General features: G+C 44.8%; 1 protein-coding gene across 3 annotated transcripts in view; it reads left to right on the forward strand.

Moving 5' to 3' along the window:
• Nucleotides 1-7,754: 7,754 nt before the first annotated feature.
• LOC119170552 (cell adhesion molecule Dscam1-like) overlaps nucleotides 7,755-20,317 on the forward strand; it is a 178,429-nt gene continuing 165,866 nt past the window's right edge. For all 3 annotated transcript variants that reach the window (XM_075887134.1, XM_075887135.1, XM_075887136.1), the window contains exons 1-2: nucleotides 7,755-8,772; nucleotides 18,890-19,137. In XM_075887134.1, the coding sequence (XP_075743249.1) occupies nucleotides 18,993-19,137 (145 nt within the window). In that variant the 5' untranslated portion in view covers nucleotides 7,755-8,772; nucleotides 18,890-18,992. The remainder of the gene's footprint in view (nucleotides 8,773-18,889; nucleotides 19,138-20,317) is intronic.

Here is a 20,317-nt window from a genome sequence, read left to right on the forward strand (position 1 = left end):
GCCTCCATCGGAAATGCAGCTGCCGCTGCCGGGACTCAATCCCGCAACCTGGGGGCAGCTGCCGAGTACTTTACCACCACAGCGGGGTCTGATGTAGCAGGAATAATTATTTTAACATCGCTAAAATACTTTGAAAAGCTTGGGTTGGCATTAGTGTTGCGTTTCTTTTTGTCCTTTAAACGTTACTGCAGTGCATCATTATATCTTTATGGTAAGAAATATCGAAAAAAAAAGTATTCTGTGTCGCAATCACCTCTTATTTTTGAACTAAAGTCTTCAGTTCCAGGCAAGCAATTTTCTAAAAGCAGCAATAACGACACTTGCATTTTAACAGAGCGCACACATTGCGTAGTGCTAAAATGTACCGTCGAAAAACATTTGCTCTTTTTCGTAATTATTTAACCATGGCCTGACCTTACCGTTTCAGTAAATTGTTGAACTTTGAGAAACAAGGCTGCTTGTAAAAACACCAAGACTGGGATTTATCATGCCACGTGCACAAAGGCAATGCACGAAGGACCATAAGAGCTCATCAAACAAATTGCCGCGGTTTCGTGAAGTCTTTTTGGGGACAGAATTTGACACATAGTCAAAGAAGTAGAGCGAACAAACAAACAAGTAAGCACGTACAAGCGAATTTACAGAGAAGTGTGAATGCCTAATTTAACACAAAATTGTTTTATGCAGGTGTCCTCTATAATGGTGTCATCAATGGGCGAATTTAGAGTGGCCGACAATTTCTGCGGAGGCCAATAGGAGAGAATCTACCAATAGAACACACGTGCTCCCTCTGGAGCAAATGGCAGGGTCACAATGGAACGCGATACGAGCGCTTCTGTTCTTGCTTTAGTGGGCACGCCGCACACAGCGACAGTACGCAAGCTAAACATGAGCTCCGAAACGAGTAGCAACCAACACGAGCAGCGTCAGTTGGCGCACTTAAAGTTGGCAGTGTCACCGTTTCAAGTCACAGGGCCCTTACGACTTCTGGTCGAATCCACCGATTTTCACGGAGCAGAAATAGTTGCTCCATGGAGTGGATCTCACGACGAAGCTGCTCCAGATCTGCCAATAGAACATACAGGCACCACTCTCAATCTGTCAATGGAAGAGACTTGCTCCGTACGGAGCAGAAAATGTATTACCTGAAGTGCCCCGAGTCTGCCAATGGATGACACCATAAGACTTCACTGACGTATTTCGGCGTAGTGTGCCAGTAGCTTTTGGCTCAATCCACGTCTGCGTATTGGTGTCCACACCCACACTAGATCACCGAGGGCATAGGTTACATGCCAGTGTTGACTGTCGTAGCAAGTTTGGGAGGACGCTTGTGCTGTTTGTGTATGTAAGCAGGCAAGTCGACGTGTCTCTTCTGCATGACAGAAGGTTTCCGCAATTGTTAAATCGTCATGGACGACAAAAGGAAAGATAGTGTCCAGCTTATGTCGAGGCGAGCGAGCGTAGAGCTGGTGAAAAGGGCTGTAGACTTTCGTTTTGTGTTTCGCTGTGTTGAAGGCGTACGTGACGAATGGTAACACTTCATCCCAGTTTTTGCGGTCGGAGGCGACGTACGTTGACAACATGTTGATGAACGTTCGGTGTGTGTGCTCGGTGAGGCCGTTAGTTTGTGGATGATACGCAGTTGAGTGTCGGAGCTTGGAGGCACACTAACGAAGTAATGATTCCACAATATCAGCGGTAAATGTTCGTCCACGTTCGCTTATTATCACACGAGGTGGCCCAAGCCGGAGGATGACTGCATGCAACAGGAACTCCAAAACCTGGGCTGCCATGGCGGAGGTTAAGGCAGCCGTCTCGCAGTACCACGTCAGGTAGTCGGCGCATACAATTATTCACCGGTTACCTTTTGAGGAGCGTGAAAATGGCCCGATCAGATCAATGCCGACCTTTTAAAAGGGGAACCGGGAGGCTTTACGGGTTGCAGGTGACCAACTGGACCCGAGGAGGGCCGCTTGTGGCTCTGATACTGCGTACCGCTGGCCACGTAGTTATGAATTGTCTTGCTTATTTTCGGCCAATAGAACCGCTCTTTCGTGCGACTAAGTGTTTGTGCGGTTCCTACATTGCCAGAGGTGGGGTCATCATGCGTGAGACGCTGAACAGACGTATAGAGGGACGCAGGAACAACGAGCAGAAAGCGGGTTCCCGTCGTGGACAAGTTTCTCTGGTAAAAAAAAACCATTTCAGACGCAGAATTGGCCTTCGCTTAATCTATGATGTATGAGCGAAACTACAAACTTTGCGAAACGGCAAAGACTACCACTAGACATTCCTGTTCGGTCACTGTGCAATTGCGTTGAGGCTTGCTTAAAGAACGGCCTGCGCACGCCGCAACGTGTTCTTTCTTGCCAGAACACTGAACGAGAATGGCACCGATACCGATGCCACTTGGGTCTGTGTGAATATCAGTGGGCGGCGAAGGATGGAAGTGCCCAAGTATTGGCTGCGAAGTTAACAAACACTTCAGCTGGTGAAAAGCGGCATTACACTCGGAGGGCCACTGAAACGGACTGTTCTTGCGTAGAAGGCTCGTCAGGTGTTAAACGATATCCGCAAACCTGGGTACGAACCGGCGGAAACACAGGCTGAGCCTGATGAAGCTACGCAGTTATTTCACAGATTTAAGACGCTCGAACGATTTAAAGGCCGCTGTCTTTTGTGGGTCAGGTCTAATGCCGTGTTTGTCGACGAGGTGTTCCAGCACCAATGTCTGTCAATCACCAAAGTGGCACTTTTTTAAATTCAATACAAGGCCAGCTTTTTCAATGCAGCTGAGCACGAGGTCTAGCGAGTGTTGTGCTCCTCAAACATACGTCCAAAAATTACGATATCGTCAAGGTAACACATGCATATATGCCATTTGAAATCGCGCAATATAGAGTCCATAAATCTTTCGAATGTCGCAGGAGCATTACATGATCCGAATGGCATAAGGTTGAACTCGTGAAGTCCTTCGGTCGTAACGATTGCCATCAGTCGCTGGTAGTCAACGCAAAATGTCCCTGTACCACCCTTTTTCCTCACTAGAATGACGGGAGCAGCCCACGGACTTGTCAATTCCTGTATTATTCCCTTTTCCAGCATTTCTTGGACTTGCTCGTCGATGATCTTGCGCTCCGATGGTGCCACTCGGTAAGGTTTCTGCCTAATGGGATGCGCCGACTCGGTGCTGATCTGATAACGTATCCGGGACGCTGGAATTACGGGCCTTTGGCTGTTTTTGAAAAAATCGAACACTTTCGAGTGCTTAGATAGAACGTCGAGCAGTGTATGATGTTCGCTTTGGTCAAGTGATTTGCTGACCATCTGTAGCCATTGGGCATCCTCAGAACCTTCTAAGCCTAGATATGTTCATTTTGGCTTGTAGCATCAACAAGCGCAACCAGCGTCGTAGATGATTTGGGTCTAAATACTGCGTTTCATGCCGCCTGGCAAAACTGCAGGCTCCATGGAACTGTTCATTGTCCACACACCTAACTGTCCATCAACAATCGACACTATACAATGGGGAATGAGGATGTTCTTTTTCAGGCATGCAAAGGGGATAGGTTCGAGCGTGGTGCCAAACGTGCCACAGTTGTTTCGAACATGTCACAAGAACACACACAGCTGAATATGCAGGAACGACTGTGTCACAGGAGACGAAAAATATGCATTCCTCCGGACAGGAATTTTCTAAGAGCACCATTGAGAAAGTGCCGTGTATAGAAATGTGCCCACTTCTGCAGTCTACAGTTGCCCCACACTCACAAAAGAAGTCGATACCCAAGATAACGGCATAAGTAGAACGCGGGATAACCGTAAACTCTGTGCAAAACACATTGCTACACAGTGAGACGTGCACAGTACAATATCCCACCGGACACAACACGTCACCACTTACACCACGATGTGTCACCCCACGGTTCAGGCAAAACATCACTTTTGGTCCTAGCAGGTTCTTAAAATTTACACTCGTCACCGAGACTGTCGCGCCATTATCCACAAGTTCCATTGTAGCCACTTCATCGACAACTACTTGAATATTGTTCTTGAACATAAACGCTTACAGGGGTATATCTGTAAATAGCACCTGTGATCTCGCGGCTTAACCCCACTGGCCGCACAGACTAGTTTTCCTGCGGCAGTGTCCGTGTGCGTCACCGTGGCGACGGCGATCGTGGAGCACGTGGAGCTGGTGGTGGCGTCAAACTTCGATCAGAGGCCGGCGAGGGGTAGCGTGATCCGGGTAGGTGCGCGTGATTTCCGTGACGTGGAGAGGGGATGGCCGAAAGGTTGGTGAGACATGTACCAAGACTGTAGCTGATACGGGCGGTGGTCACAAAAACGTGCAATGTGACCCGGAACACCACAGTTGTAGCACACCGGAATCGGTCGAGGGGCACGTGGCTGCCCAGAGTAACGACTCCTCTCGGAAGGCATGGAATAGTGGTACCACCCTTCAGGGGAACTGTAGGCAGCCGATGTTGGGTGAACAGGCGGGCGAAAACTTCCTTCGTAGTTTGGAGGTGCTCGATGTGGGAATCCAGCCTACCGTGTGCCTTGATATTCATAAGCGTCTGCTGCGTTGATCGATAGTTGCCATGGTGGAAGAGAAACATGAGTCCGCACACGTTCTGGTTCGCTTGCGTATGCATCCTGAAAATTGCTCGGGCGATGACAGGTCTGCTTACAACGAAGCAGCTCTTCTCTGACGATCTGTCGTATGGTCAAAGCAAGGTCGATAGGCGGCACTGTTTCAACACTAGCCACAGTGGCGACGTTGGACAGGCGGCGAGAATTTCGGAGAAATTCGTCGCATCTTGCCCTATTCAAAGGTACGACAGTGCTTCATCACGTCGGACACGGAGTTCAAGCAGTCTTTCCCAATTAAGAAATTGTACACGTCTTCGGCTATACCTTTGAGATCGTGTCCAACCTTGTCTTCTTCAGACATCCTTGCATTCACGATCTTGCACAGCTTCAAAATTTCTTCAATGTGCGTCGTACATGTTTCTCCTGGAAGCTGTGCCCTCTTAGGCAATGTCTGTTCTACGCGTTTCTTCTTTGCGTCCGAATCACCGAAGCACTTCTGCGCTTCTTCAACAAAACGTTCCCAAGTCGTGAACATGTCTTCGTGGTTCTCGTACCACATGACGGTGGTGTCAGTTAACAAGAATACAACATGATTGAGCTGTTCGTTCGACTCCCAGATATTGCTTCTGCTCACCCACTTGTAGTTCTTGAGCCACACGTCGACGTCTGCTCCTAAGATCCCGCCTAAGTTTGGTGGCATTCTGTAGTACGGCACGGAACCCATCGGAGTTGGCCTCGAAGCGTTGGATGGCTGCTCTTGGGCCATTACGATCGGCGAAGGTGGGAGTCCGGCGAAACAGCGGCTGCGGCGAAGTCCGGGTAGTGAAGCTCCCGTTTTTGGACTCGTCCTAGGCAGCACCTCCACCAATTGTTACGTAAGGTAAGGTAACTTAAGGGGGGAGGGGGGTTTAATGGACACAGAGTCCGCGATCACGGTATGATGATGATGATCATTCCACATCCGTCTTGTACCCACTCAGGGGGCTTGCAGTAAAAGCAACGTCGTCTTCCTTCTCTACCCGCGCTTCCCTTGTTTTTCCTGGTTGTGACACTTCGTATCAATATGATTATCAGAGACGCCGTAGTGGAGAATTCCGGTAATTTCAACCACCTGGGGTTCATTAACGTACACGCGAATCTGAACACACGGACCTGCAGCATTTTTGCCTCCATCAGAAAGGCAGCCGCCGTAGCCAAGATTCTTGGCTGCGGCGGCTGCCTTTCTGATGAAGGCGAAAATGATTAGCCTCTAGACCTCCGCGGCGGGGCAGGTACATATCTTGCTGTAACGTGCGAGGTTAGCTGTTTACACACTGTCTTCCCTTTTCATGGCGCTACCATCAAGAAAAAATGGACAGCACCACAATATGCCCCAATTGCCATGGTGGTGAATAAATGTAAAACCATCAATAAAGTTTAACGCACACAAAAGTACACGTTGACATTTTTACATTACTGATATGACATGAGAGCATAATTTTACAATGAACAAGGATCTTTTAACCTTGAGGATAGTTCATAAAGAAAATTTTAGTAGTGATTCAAACGAATCAAAACTACAGAAGCAAATATATTTTTTATCCCAATAAAAAATAGGTAATTGACGTTTCGTGTGTACCTTGTACCAAACTGCCAGACTACTCGTCAATTATTTAACGTTGATCAGTGGCCTAGTTACTATATCGCGAACCTGTTGCCTGACTACCTGTGTGTTCAGTGGGCTCTTTCTTATAGCGGACATGTCTGACAGGCAAAACACCCTTTACAGAATTCAAGGCTCAAGTTTGCGTGGCGGTAGATAAAAAAAAGTGTGTGACGTATTTTGAGGCCTTCTCTTCACCACCTGTCCTACTTCTCCTTCCCTTTCACTAGGGACAAAGAAACTTGTTCATTCATTCAATACTAACTCTGAAACCTCCGATGTAACATACAGCATAAGTTATAACCCTAGGTGACAGCGCTGTTAACACCAGTGCTGTACAAACTCAGTGGGAGAGGGCTGTTTTCCCGTCAGCTCACAAAAAGCAACCTTTCCGCAACGTCACAGGGCTGTTTAACAGACACCACAGGTGATTGCCAGCTTATCTCAACCTAGATTTTAGAAATATCAATGCAACAAAGTGAAGGATCCCGCGGTATAAAAGATGTACTGACAGTTCAATCAACATGGTTCTGCCCCTATATGCCGAGACAGCTGGGCCATAAAAACAGCTATAAAAAGAATTGTGCGCTGCTTATTTGCGCACTAAAATATTCATTGCAAAAGAGTAGGAAGGCTGAGAAAACAACCGAAGTTAGTGTCGTTTCTTGAGCTACAAACAAGCTCTGCGCAGAGCCACTTACCGATAAACTAGAGATTGCTGTTTGTACAACAAAACAAGGACTGAGTGTTTCAGCGAGCACAAGTAGTCTACGCGCTACTGACAACGTACGGAAAGCAGCACATAGACCAGACGTGTCGATGTATGCACCAGACGCTGCAGGAGCATTGCTACAATCTACAACATGGAGAAGAGGCGCATTTTAGTCCCCACTGTTTAAACTGCGTGGGCAAGCCCCAGTACTTGCAAAGCTTTGTTGTAGCAAAGTAATAGTTGTAGTTTGCATGAGCTATCATAGAAGCTGTGAATACCGGTAAACCGAAGGACATGTGTACGAGTGCACCATCGGCGGATTCAACCGAGGTGAGAAATGAATCGTTCAAAACCATGAATATCTTGGTGAGAATGGAAAATAAATCATCTCGCAGCCTACCCTTTTCACTTTCTACTTTGCACTGATTGTCGTATGTGATGTGATGTGCAGCAAACACACTTGCGCAGGCTCTTACAGATCCCAATGTATACGTATGAATGCGACGTCCTAATAAACAAGTCTGCTTTTTCAGTTAGCAACAGTCTTTCTCTTTCATTCGATCCTGCTTTGCGTCTAGTGCAAGATGCAGAAATTCGTGAGCAGAAGTCGGTCTGGTAATGTTGAAAACTCGGAAAGAACTGGCAGTGACATAGCGCCTGAAACTTCTTCCGTGGCGTTGGCACGGATCTGTGGCGACACCTGGATGGCATTCGACAAATGCTAGCACGGCTGTGGCGCTTTCAGCGGCGGGAGCGGAGGGCCTTCGATCCCCACGGCTCCCGCACACACTCAGCAGACGCGCTCTGAGCTCACCGCGGTGAGCGCTGCATGTTGCGTCGTCGCTCAGTTCGGTGACCACTTTACACCGCAAGTGAGCTGCAGTCGTGTGCGCCCATGCCGTAGCCGATATCCGAAGTTTAACTCAGATGTTCCACTTCGGATGGTCGGTGTGCTTTTTGACAACGTCTCAACACATCACAGCAGCTGTATTCGACGCACGTGATTTCGTGCAATCCGTCTAGTTGCTCGGTGCGGATTATACTGTGATTTGCATAAGTGAAGTTGGATTGATCAATGTGCTGCTGCGAGCTTCAGGAAAAGTGCTGATTTTCCGTGCCAAAGTAATTCAAGCTGCCGGGTCACCTCTGTTTCTGACAAGTGTTCGTGTTCCTTGCTGAACTCAATCGAAGGAGTAGGTGTTCGTGCTGCACAGATAATCGAGGAATTCATAACACTTTCTCGGTAAGAGCAAGCGTCGTCCATAAACATATGACGAATTATAAAACGCGAAAGCCTTTCTTGTGATCACCGTGAACTTGCGCCACGAAGTGGAAGATTTTTGGACAGCGAAGCCAGGTTAAATTGATAGGCGCGTTTGTCGTACGAAGGCATCAAACTTCAGGATGACAACCTGTGCTAATGAGTATCTGCTGTTGCTGTAGCAGTTATAACAAATGAATTGTGCCGTAAAAAGGGACAAGTCATCAGACGTTGGTGAAACAAGAAGACATATCCAAACACTGAACAGCAAAAAAGAAGTGATCCATACGTGCAAAGTGGATGCGACAACACGTGCACTTATCCTTGCGTGGGCCTAAATGAGAGTGTTTTTGATGGCCTTTCCATATCTACCGCAGACGAGAGGCACTTTTACGACCAGCTTTTGTAACCTACGTTCGGCCCGCATACGTGTCATCACCATGCTCTGCTAGTGGAACAGCCAGCTCACCTGCTAGCACCACTATTTTTAACGTTATGAGTGAAACTATTTTTGTTTTTGGTGAAGTAAAACTTCGTTGGACGAACTCTTACTAAATTTTGGTGAGTACTTTCTCGGTGTCTCAACAAGCTATTTGGCATTTTTAACGCAAGCCTTTCATTCAAATTAAAGCCCGTAAGTGACCACCACTGACCAAGTACCTGAAGGCTTTAAACTAATATGCTGCATGTTTTGTGTTATAAGAAAGACGACGCCAATCAAACAGTGATTCACTATCTCAGTCACCTACGATTCTGAATGCTGCTGTCGTTTACCATCCCGGAGCACATCGACATCTAATGGGCCAGTCCACGTAGTGCAGCAAAAAATGCTACCACAACAAAAACCAGTAATCATTACGCGGACAAACCTGTGCGACTGCGATGTTTTAACGAGTGAATGCATGTGACACTCATTCTTTACTATACAATAATTGGCTACGCGACTATATACACGCCATCAAAAACTATATTCTACAGTTCCTAGCTTTTTTTTTCGTATAATATCTGTAGCTTTAATTCAATTTTTTCAAACAGTAAAGCTCTATGTTATGAACTTTCTATTACGGCGTGAGTTGCCGCGCATCTTAAGTCATGCCACATTTTCTGTACCGTGCACTTTTTTCTAACCATAAAAGTTCATAACCGCTCTCACTACAGCAGTCTTCTGATTTATCAAATGGGCACTTCCTAAACCATTATTTGTAGCACGCATACTAGCTACTCTGGCCGATTTCGTCGTCCTCATCGTTATGTTATTTTCACTCTTCGTTAGTAGAAGCGGAGGTATCTTAGTTGGCTGGCTGCTTTTTGGAAGAAGACTGTGAATATCAATGAGAACTATTTATTTCTGCGCTGACGATCCTTGAGGTAGTTTTCTTGGTAATGTTTACTATGTTGACAGCAGCGATGCTACCGTCGCCGTCGTTGGGTAGCTCAACGCTAAACCTCGACATTCTTAGACCTCTTTTAGATTGAGGAGGAAAGTAAAGATAACATGACCAACTAGTCGTATATTTTTTTTGGTTCTCAGGATAATTATAATCTCTCCTAAAACTGACAAAAAGCGTATCACACGAAGTATAGCTGATGTGCTTTTGCGCGCATGCGCGCTAAAACAGTTTATGGTAGCTTGCCGGATAAGTATAGCGTGATAAAATATTACTTCAGAGAACATTTGCATAGTATGAAGGCTTTGCTTCCGTTCCTAACGACTTTGTATTATAAATATAAACATACTTTTCGCTAAGGTTTCCTGCCCATCCGCCTTACCATTCTTTCTCTCGGTCACTTGATATTCATCACGGGGTATAAAATTAAAGAAAGAAATATGGTGCACACTAGCAGCACACATTAGGTGATATCGTTAACAGTGTTGAACTTATGACGTGTTGAACTTATAACAGTGTTGAAATTATGACGGAATCTTACAATAACTTCGCAATAAGTTGTGTGACGCCCAAGGATTGTACATATTGTAGTAGTTGTCCAAAAACATAAGTGAAAGAAAAAATCTACACTTTGCTACGTTGTACTCGGCTAGGGAAACGAAGAAAAGATTAATTTTAAAGAAACAGCGCTCGCAACATTTCAGTGTATGACCAGTACGAATGCGGCTTGTATGCCACTTGCGTCCGTTTTGCAGAATTTTAAGTATAGTATTAAGCAGCACTAATACTATGTAAAGTATTGTAGCACTCATAACGTGGAGGAAGCACTTGGTGAGGTTTTTTTCGTAGATTTAGAATAATTTGCTTTGAAAAGAAGCCAGTGGCGCCTCTAATCTGCTTGAATATTTTCCGCCGCAATTTACGATGAGTGTCAATATCACAAACTTGTAGGAGTGGGTTTGGTTTTACGTGTAATTTAATGAAACAGTAATATTTTGGGGAATATACTCTGATGCGTTCGCCTGAAGAACAAGAATTGAGTGCTATAAATTGAACCCTAACGCCTGCATCCCTATATGTCGCTCACTAGTTTTGAAATGAAACTGTAGGACAGGCGACATGTTTATGGTCTCATAATTAGTATTCACATATTATATTTACGCCCCGCCACGGTGGCCTAGTGGTTAAGGTACTCGGCTGCTGACCCGCAGGTCGCGGGATTGAATCCCGGCGTCGGTGGCTGCATTTCTGATGGAGGCGGAAATGATGTATGCCCGTGTGTTCAGATTCACGTGTACGTTAATGGACCCCAGGTGGCCGAAATGTTCGGAATCCTTCACTACGGCGTCTCTCATAATCATATGGTGGTTTTGGGACGTAAACTCCACATATCAATCAATGAAATCAAATAATGTACTTACTACGATATAACATACATTTTTAATAAAGTGTGAGCAGTACAGCAGACAAAGACTTACGAAGAACACACAGTAAGCGCTCTTCTTTTTTTACAAATAATAACCCTGATAACCCAGTGATTTCTGCAGAATGTGTTGTCAAAGCATGCTTAAGAGAAGGCAATGATATGAACCACATTGATTACTGTAAGATAACAAATCACTTGTTCTCTTCTAAGTGTTTGCGAGGACATAAAAAAACAACTGACTCAAATACGCAATCTCAATTTTTTAAGTAGCGCTAGTGATGCCGGACTCACACACAAGCTGTCAAATGATTAGATATGATGCGCTTCAATACTCTCTGGCGCTAAGTGAGAGTTGTGCTTCATTGTCACCTCGCAGCGCTCAAAAACAGAGTGCCACGCAGCTGCAGTAAAGGTAGCGAATATTAAGGTCACCAAAAACCACTTGTACACACTGCGGTAATGATCTCCTTAACCATCTTTCCAGCTCCTTCTAGTTTACCCTGTGCATGCATTCCCACTTGACAACGGAATGAGCCACACAAAGGTGATAGCACGGAGCGCAAAGTGCGTTCTGCGTTTCACGCAGCATCGCAGTCGATTTGCAGCTGGAGAATTCACGAGCTTGCAGTGCATAGATATCTTTGTTTTTTTCGATGACAAAAGGAGCACAGCGACGTCAGCGCACCACCCAAGTTTCTTCAGCCTGTGTGAGACTATTGAAAAGGAAAAGCAGCATTTTCTGCAACACAGTTAACTCGAAGTGAAGGCGAAGTAAAAAGAGTGTCTTTTCGCCCCACAAGTATAATCTTTATGTGGCGTGCTTGCGTTCCCTTTTCTCGAAACTTCGGCCATGGCCACTTTACTATCAAGGGCTATAAGTCAAGCTGAAAATGCGCACGTCGTTCGTGACCTGCAAAGAAAACAAAGGAAGATAGTAGACTATTGTTGGAAGAACAAAAGACACCCTCTTTAATGGTTCTTTTCTTTAGGTGTTATTTTTAAAGGGTGCATATTGATGCTCAAAATAGGCACCAAGCTTATATCGTTTGATAAGCATTTTAGGGCCGAAGTTCCTTAAAGCATCACCCGTTCGACCCTCGCAGTAGTGCGTAACATGTCTCACGCTTTGACATGCAAGGTGTTGCCGGTGAGATATTTCTCCTGTGCGTTGTTGAACAATAAAAAATTCGCAGCGTGCGCCTTAACTAAAAGCCGAATTATACAGTCTCTCATTCCCCATTAGCAGCCATTGCCATGTACATTGAGAACTATCTGACAAGAAAAAAGTGCCGCCATATCCGCGAAGTGAATGATGATGAGTGGGCGAAGCTCCGGAGGTAAACCTGGTAAACCATGAATCCTCTGTACATTTTGCCCACTCGATTTTATTACATCGCTCCCCCTAGCGTACGTCGCCGCACTAAATCGAACGATTGCCTTCAACCAATGACACGCGCCATATGTGACATCATTCCTATTTTATAAGATCTCGCGTCTTTCATCAACTACAAGTATCGCTTTCTAGTGTATGACATCTTGCATCTTTTCATCATCAGCTACAAGTACCACCATCTAGTAAACACTACAAGAACTAAATGAGAGGTGGCTACATACAGGAGACGGTACCGCCATCTAGTGAACACTGCAAGAACTAAACTAGAGGTGGCTACATACAGGGGACGGTACCGCCATCTAGTGAACACTGCAAGAACTAAACTAGAGGTGGCTACATACAAGGGACGCACAGCCCACGCCCTAAGGAGCTTCGCCCCTAAAAGGTTGCCACGTTATACTCGCTGGGCGTAACCTCCTTGGTTTTAGAAAGGTTTAGCGAGCGTTGGGCCGCAGTGCCATGAATACAGTGAACTTGTATATACCATGAACTCGAGGTGCTTAAATGTGGGAAGTAGACACGAAGCGCAAGCCGTAAGAGAGTGTGCGTGTGCCAAAGCCGAATTCTCCTGTCTCTCACTCCCCATTAGCAGCCATTGCCATGTACATTGAGCATAATCTGACAAGAAAAGTTGCTACGTTATACTCGCTGGGCGTAACCTCCTTGGTTTTAGAAAGGTTTAGCGAGCGTTGGGCCGCAGTGCCATGAATACTGTGAATTCGTGTATACCACGAGCTCGAGGTGGTTAAATGTGGGAAGTACACACGAAGCGCAAGCCGTAAGAAAGTGTGCTTGCGCCAAAGCTGAATTATCCTGTCTCTCGTTCCCCATTAGCAGCCATGAGCACATACATTGAGCAGTATCGGACAAGAAAGGGTTGCTACGTTATACTCGCTGGGCGTAACCTCCTTGGTTTTAGAAAGGTTTAGCGAGCGTTGGGCCGCAGTGCCATGAATACAGTGAACTAGTATATACCATAAACTCTAGGTAGTTACAGGTGGGAAGTAAACACGAAGCGGAAGCAGTAAGAAAGTGTGCGTGTGCCACCTCTCGTTTAGTCCTTGGAATGACCACTGGGTGGTGGTGGTTTTATATGCGGATATGATGAAGAGATGTGAGATGGTGGTTCTTGGAGAGTGGACTACATGGACGAACGGACACACAGACAGATGCATGGAAGGACGCATGGATGGCTCCACGGATGGATGGATGCATAGACAGACGCAGGGGCGGATGCATGGACCAACGCAGGAGTGCACACACGTACGTGCGGATCGACGCACGGACGTTCATACAAACGGACGCACGGATGGATGAAAGCAAGAATGAATGACGACCTCTTAACCGAAGACAATGTTCATCACCAAAACATGGTTTTTACAAAGCCTGTTTCGTGTGTGTGTGTGTGTGTGTGTGTGTGTGTGTGTGTGTGTGTGTGTGTGTGTGTGTGTGTTTTGTTAGTTGTTTAGTCTTGCGCTGTTACATTTATTATGACCTCCCAAAATGTCCAAGCTTCCACACTTGAGAGAAGTACCTGTTTTTTTTTACTTTTTCATATCTACTGTTTATTTCTGCTTGATTGTGTAGAAACTTGATACAACTTCAGTATCTTAATGCTATAGGGACAGCGAGGACTATCAAAATTTCTGTTCCCAAAAACCACCTTACTATAGGGTTCTTCCCAAAAACCACCTTACTCTAGGGTACACAAGGTGCACTAAATGTAATACACTGTAGAAAAGGCTGCTTAAACACATTTCTTATCCGACACATGTTTACGTTCTAAAACGTGTCTTCATATTGCCAGCACACGTGATTATTCCTTGTTGCCTACTTCCTGCAGGCGAGCGTGCATGAAATTTTCAGTTGTTTTGAAGCTATTGTCATGCCCCACTGATTTTTTAAAGCATTCATCTTATTTGTGCAAACTTTCTTTCGCTGATGCAGGAGGAAGCAGTTACACAGCAACCTTGCTTATGTTTTCAAACCTGTATTGCTGCGTTATACATTTATCCTACAACTAGCGTCATGGTTCTCTATTAAAAACAAAATTTGGAGAGCTGTGCACGGTTCATCTTAACTGTAGCCTTTTCCCATTATTATGAAGACATGAACGACGTATAGGTGTTTTGCCAGTCGGTCGACGCGAAACAGGAAATACACGCTTAGCTGGTTAGGCAGCACACACACACACAGACGTTTGCAATAGGCGTCAAAAACAGGTTAACCAAGCCACTATAACGTATGCACCGAACTATAGGGAGGGAACTTATTTTATTATTACTGCAGTAATAAAACCGCTGAGGCTGTATTCTGAAAGAATGTTCGCATAAAGCAGCACAGTAACACGCATTGACGTCGAGTAAGTTTAGTTGACACATTTACAATGATAGGTGATGCTCTATTTCTACAAAGGAAATCTAAATCTCGGATCCAAATCTCCTTTACCGTACGGATAGTTCTTGGGCGGATTTCATCTCTGTCTGTATCCTGAAAGCATACGCACTGGCGCTAAAGGTATTGCGCTCTCCGAACTCGATCTGAAAGCTTAACGACGCTTCGCGGCAGCCGACTTTCACGTCACTCTTCGTTCTCATCTTATGCCGGCAATTTTATGCGTGCTAGAAATTGATGCAGCCAAATAATAGTAATAACAATTGTGAGAGAAGTCGCAGTGGGTGGCTACGGAAATTTCACAACCTGCGGTGATTTAACGTGAACCTAAATTTAAGTACAAAGGCTTTAAAGACCATAACCATCAGACCACCGTGGCGCATATGCGCAAGACTAGGTTTACAAGTACGCTAAAATTACCCACATGTAACGTTTAACGTCGTACCTGATTCTCTTACCAACGTTTTGGCGTCGAAAGCATTGCCGTAATGCCGTGATTTATTGCTCAGAACCATCTCTATGTGCACCTATAGTGAATTTCCAGTACTTTTCCAACACTGTGTCTTCACGGATTTAACGACAGTTCAAGGCATACTCTCGAACGTATTGGTAACTTGTGCACTTAGAAAATAGGCGAGGATCGATCGATCTTGATAAACAAGAACATACTACCTAAAGCTAGACTTCTAATGTTCTTTTTGTTGCTTCTGTTCAGCTCTATCCGTTATTCAGTGGTCGTGACGAAGTGCATTTTAATCTGAACCCCGGCGGCCTCATTTCTAAGGAAGCGACCGGTCGAAGACCCGTGCGCGTGCAACTACTAATATGTATAAGTGCACGTTAAATAACGTAAAATGGTTGACTATTACAGGGTCTTTTATTGCGGCACCACTGATAATCGAATTCTAGTTTTAGAACCCAAATCAACAACATATAGTATTATAATATATGCAACATATTTCTTTAGCGCTAATGACGATGTAAGGTGGACCTATTGAGCCATCTGTGGAATGGACCACACCACTATGGAGGTGCTTTCTGATTCGTGTCAAGGAAGCTTTGCTCAAACGCAGATCAACATTTCACTCACAGCGCACGCACCACAGTGATCATATATTGACTGACGTGCTGGAGGGAAACTACTTACACAAGCTGAAATACTCAGTAATGTTTATAGCAGGATAATTAGACTTTGTACAGAAGAACGCTCGTCTTCAGAAAATGAATAATGACACTGCTTGATAAATCTATCCTGCATATGTGCACCAAAGCAACGACCATGTCATACTCCATACGCTTTATTTGAGCTAGGCCACAGGCACTTTAACCGCAACTCTCGCAAAGGTACAAAATAATTTTTTAACCTAACCGACTCGGCACTACATACAATGTTTTCGCCCACCTCAATTATGAAACTTTCGACTGTTATGTGATGTTCTCATGCTGTTTTTTTTTTTGCAAACGTGCAGGTTACTGTTATGAAACAAGCACCTACTCTAAAGGGCAAGAAAATTTAACGTCAGTCAGCGATAGTCATAATCGCTTTTTTTTCTTTCATTTATTGTTTCCGTTCACACTGCAAATTTGCATGGTCCAGATGAACCAACTCAATTCAAGTGCCATGTTATTGTCAGTCAAAGTCTCGTTTCTTAATACGACTTCTAAAATCTTCCTGAACAACACGGCTCAATATAATATTTTTACGTTCAAGAACGTCAATTTCGCTGTGATTGTGGTATTAAGGAGGCTTGTTTTAATAATAGGTGTATGTAAGACAGTTTTTTTTTTGCTCACAGTGACTATATTCGCTATCAAAACACTACTAAGTGCTTGAGCATAAATTCTTTGTTGCAAATATTCTTCTGACTTGACAATATATAGGCATGCATTAAAATATTTTTGGCAAGGCTACGTTCATGTGCTCGGGCAATCGCCTACCACGTGTAATTTTAAGAAACGAAAAAGCGACTAACAATATACAGCACTACTAGATATTTCAAACTGTTTCGATGACCATCGTCTGCCACCTGAGTGGATTCCGAATACAATTTTTATGCGCAATCATCAATGCCATTTTCACCTCTAAAAATTTTAATCTGCTTGAGAATATGTGAGTGTGTATGTTGTGACAAACACACGCTGGTATTTCATCGTAAGGTGCTGTTGCGTGAAATATATTATTATGCACGTCTGCCGGACTCTGTCCAAGAATGCTTGGCGTGCAAACCAAGATTAGCAAAATTTCGAAGCGCCTTACTGCCGGAATTACATTTCACCTATGTCCCTTCCGTGCCATTGGTATTACTTTGCTTCAGACACCAGCCGCCACATCGGTCGTAACAGCTGCGTGTTTAACGAGTCAAGCCGTTACACGGCGGATCCGTACGACGCGGCACGTCGGGTTTCGCGAATCGCGAGGCGCGAAATTCGGCACTCGCGTGCTCGACTTAACGCGTACACCGCAATCGATTACGCGGAGAGCTCGAAAAGTCGTGCCTCGAGTCCCCCCTGCGAGAATCGATGGGAGCGGCGATGCACAGAACGAAGCCTTGTCTCTGGCATCCGAGTGAAGCAGACTATGAATATGAAGCAGCGCTTTCAGCGACGACGAAAGCGCGTAGCCCCGAAAATGCAGGCGGGAGCGGGAAGGTTTTTTGAATCTCCTATGAATAAGCCATGCGCTGATCGGAGCGTCGCAGAAAGGGGGTGCGGAAGACGAGCGCGTGCCCTGCAATATTGAAGTAGCCTGGTGGTTTGGTGCGACCCGAATGAAGTGGGTGCCCGAGTTCTAGTCGAAAGTATAGGGAGGCGTTGGTTCCGAGTTTTTTAGGACTTAACCCATCCTTTGAATGCAGTTTTGGTCTCGTGTTTTGTGAAGGCGGGTGTAGTTCAAAAGTGAGTACTTCAAGCTGGAGTAGTACAGGAATTCGCGCGGGTAGGTAAATGCGAGGAGCGGCTGCGAACATTTGTGCCACATGGTTGAGCATGTGTGCTGAGAGTAATGTTTCGATAATGAGTCACTGGAGGAGCCTTCTAATCATCGCCACAGTAGGTTAAAAGCACCGAAGCAGAACTGATAGTTGGGCTAGTTGGTGATACATTAGTTGGTGATAACAAGAGAACTAGTGGAAGCATTCTATATCAAAAAGAAAGGGGAGTCCTGTGTCAGTCAGACATCAATATCTACATGAAAAAGAAGAAATCTTAATCAGTAGCTTGTTTGTTTGAATGGAATATGCCGCGCCTGCGCAGTTATCCGTAGCGCAAAATTGTTAATGACGTCGACACGATCCTTCGCTGGCCCTCTGCGCATGTTCTGTGCGTTTTTATCTCATGTGTTCAGATAACATAAATATTTCAATAAATTCTTCAGTTGAGAGTCAGCGCTCTCTTCTTTTCGTCTCGTGAGTTTGTGCGTTGGTACTGCCCATAAAGCACCGAAACAGAAAATACAAAACACAATGCGAATGCCCCGTTTTCTGCCATTAGGAATGCACACATACTTTGCCTAGTGAGTTATATGTTGCTCAGTTTGGAAAGTCTACGAAAGATCGTACGAAATACAGAAAGCTCTAGAAAATGGTATTTTCTATAGTGCTGGCAATGAGCTTGACTCTCCCATGTTGCTTGTAGTGATATCATTTTCATCTCAATCTTCATTGCATTCAGTTCCCTAGAACCAGGCTACGATTTATTTTGACCATACATTATGGTACGCTTCTTAAGACGCACAAGATGACGTTTAGATGTGTCGACCATTAGACATATGACAGGTAGACATGTACAATTTTTTTTCTTCGATTGACCAAATAGAGTGTAGTGCTTTTTTTTTCGATTGACCAAATAGAGTGTTGTGAACGTACATTTCTGTTAAAGTTGTGTGGCTTCAGTGACAAGTGGATGTAGCACCCGCCACGATAAACAAAGTTTTTTCGGTCTTTCTTGCCACAACGACATGGCTTGCTGGGACCCTTTCTTTTCTTCTGAAGTATTGTTTGATTCTGTGTTGTGCAATTAAGCGCCTGTGCTAGATCTATCGCAAGAGCTTTTACTCCCCCTCATTTTGTTTTCTTACAGTGTGGCCTATCGTACTCCAGTGCGGGAACAGCATACTTCACAGGCTTGGCGACGCATCATACCCAGCAGCGTTTAGCAGAAAACATAGACTAAACTAGCAGCCATGAAAGCAGATTCAGACAGTGCTCACCACAGTGCCAGTGTTGCGACGAGTGTTCACTGCAGCTGCTGCTACGGGTTCTGGGTGCTGTGTCTTAGCCATCGTCTCCTCCTTACCGCAGCGTTTGTCAGCCTTCTGTTCCCTGCGGGTAAGTGAAGCTCACTGATGTTTGATGCTAAGCAGAAGTGATTTTTTTTTTACTTGCTGCTCTAAATTGTCGTCTTCAGGCAAAGCAAAAGCCGGTGAGTTCGTCCAGGCTAATGACACCAGGGGCAATATAATGTTTGCGCGTAATATATCAATTGGCTTGCTCTTCAGATAATTCTTATGAGGAAAACACACATATCAACTTACAGAGACACAAATACAGGCGTTTCTTACCAAATAGTGCCAAATCGCACTGCGAACGACGAATGGGAAACAGAGATTTCCACGCATGTGTAATTTGTATCACCTACACATTTTATTTTTTGTTAAAAATTTTTAACTCAGAAAAATGAATTTTTTGCAAAGTCATAGAACAAGTGATAGCACTATTTCCAGTAGAAAATGGTGGAATGCATTGGTACAAGCGTGAAGAAATTCACTTCTGCTTTGCAAAGAATATGAAGATTGTGAAAATACTTTCGCATGGCTGGCTAAGAAAGAGAGCATTCTTTGAAAAACATGACATTTGGTCTTGAAGGTTGTTGTAATCTCTTAATTATCTACGTAGGACTGACATACTGGGCTTGTTGTTTTACCATACTTGAAGTTTAAGGCACGAATACGACACGGAGGAAGAGTGACAATACGCACAAACGAAGCGCTGGGCAGGTGTGTGCAGTCTTTCTTCGTCCGTGTGGTATTGATGCCTTAACCTTCAAGTTTCGTAATGTTCAATACGACGCAAATTAAAACAGCAACCAAGTTTTCTAGTCAGATCTATCTTGGTTTACTTAATAACTGCATTTTCTGAAACCTAGCTTTTTCTGAAAGGCCGTTCTCGAATTGGTACTAGACCTGAACGGAATTTTCTGGCCTCAGTATTCACACTGATGCCATAAGTCACTGGAGGTAGCACCATTTTTTTTTTTTTGATGTCATCAAACCATGTGATGCCTCTCTCTGCAGCCGTCACATCAATAAAAATACATGGAACACCTTTTCGCTCAAACCAGGAAAGAACAAGTACAGCCGTCACGCCATTCAATACTTTGAATTTTCCAGAACGACGACGTCTTCAGAAATAGCGCATATTGTGCGCACGCAATCCCTGAATCATGGACACGTTCATCTTAAAGCGCTTATTTATTGGCGCTGACACACAAAGCCGCTCGCGCTTGATA

Source organism: Rhipicephalus microplus, chromosome 2 (assembly GCF_043290135.1).
Source record: "Rhipicephalus microplus isolate Deutch F79 chromosome 2, USDA_Rmic, whole genome shotgun sequence".
NCBI classification, from domain to species: Eukaryota; Metazoa; Arthropoda; class Arachnida; order Ixodida; family Ixodidae; genus Rhipicephalus; species Rhipicephalus microplus.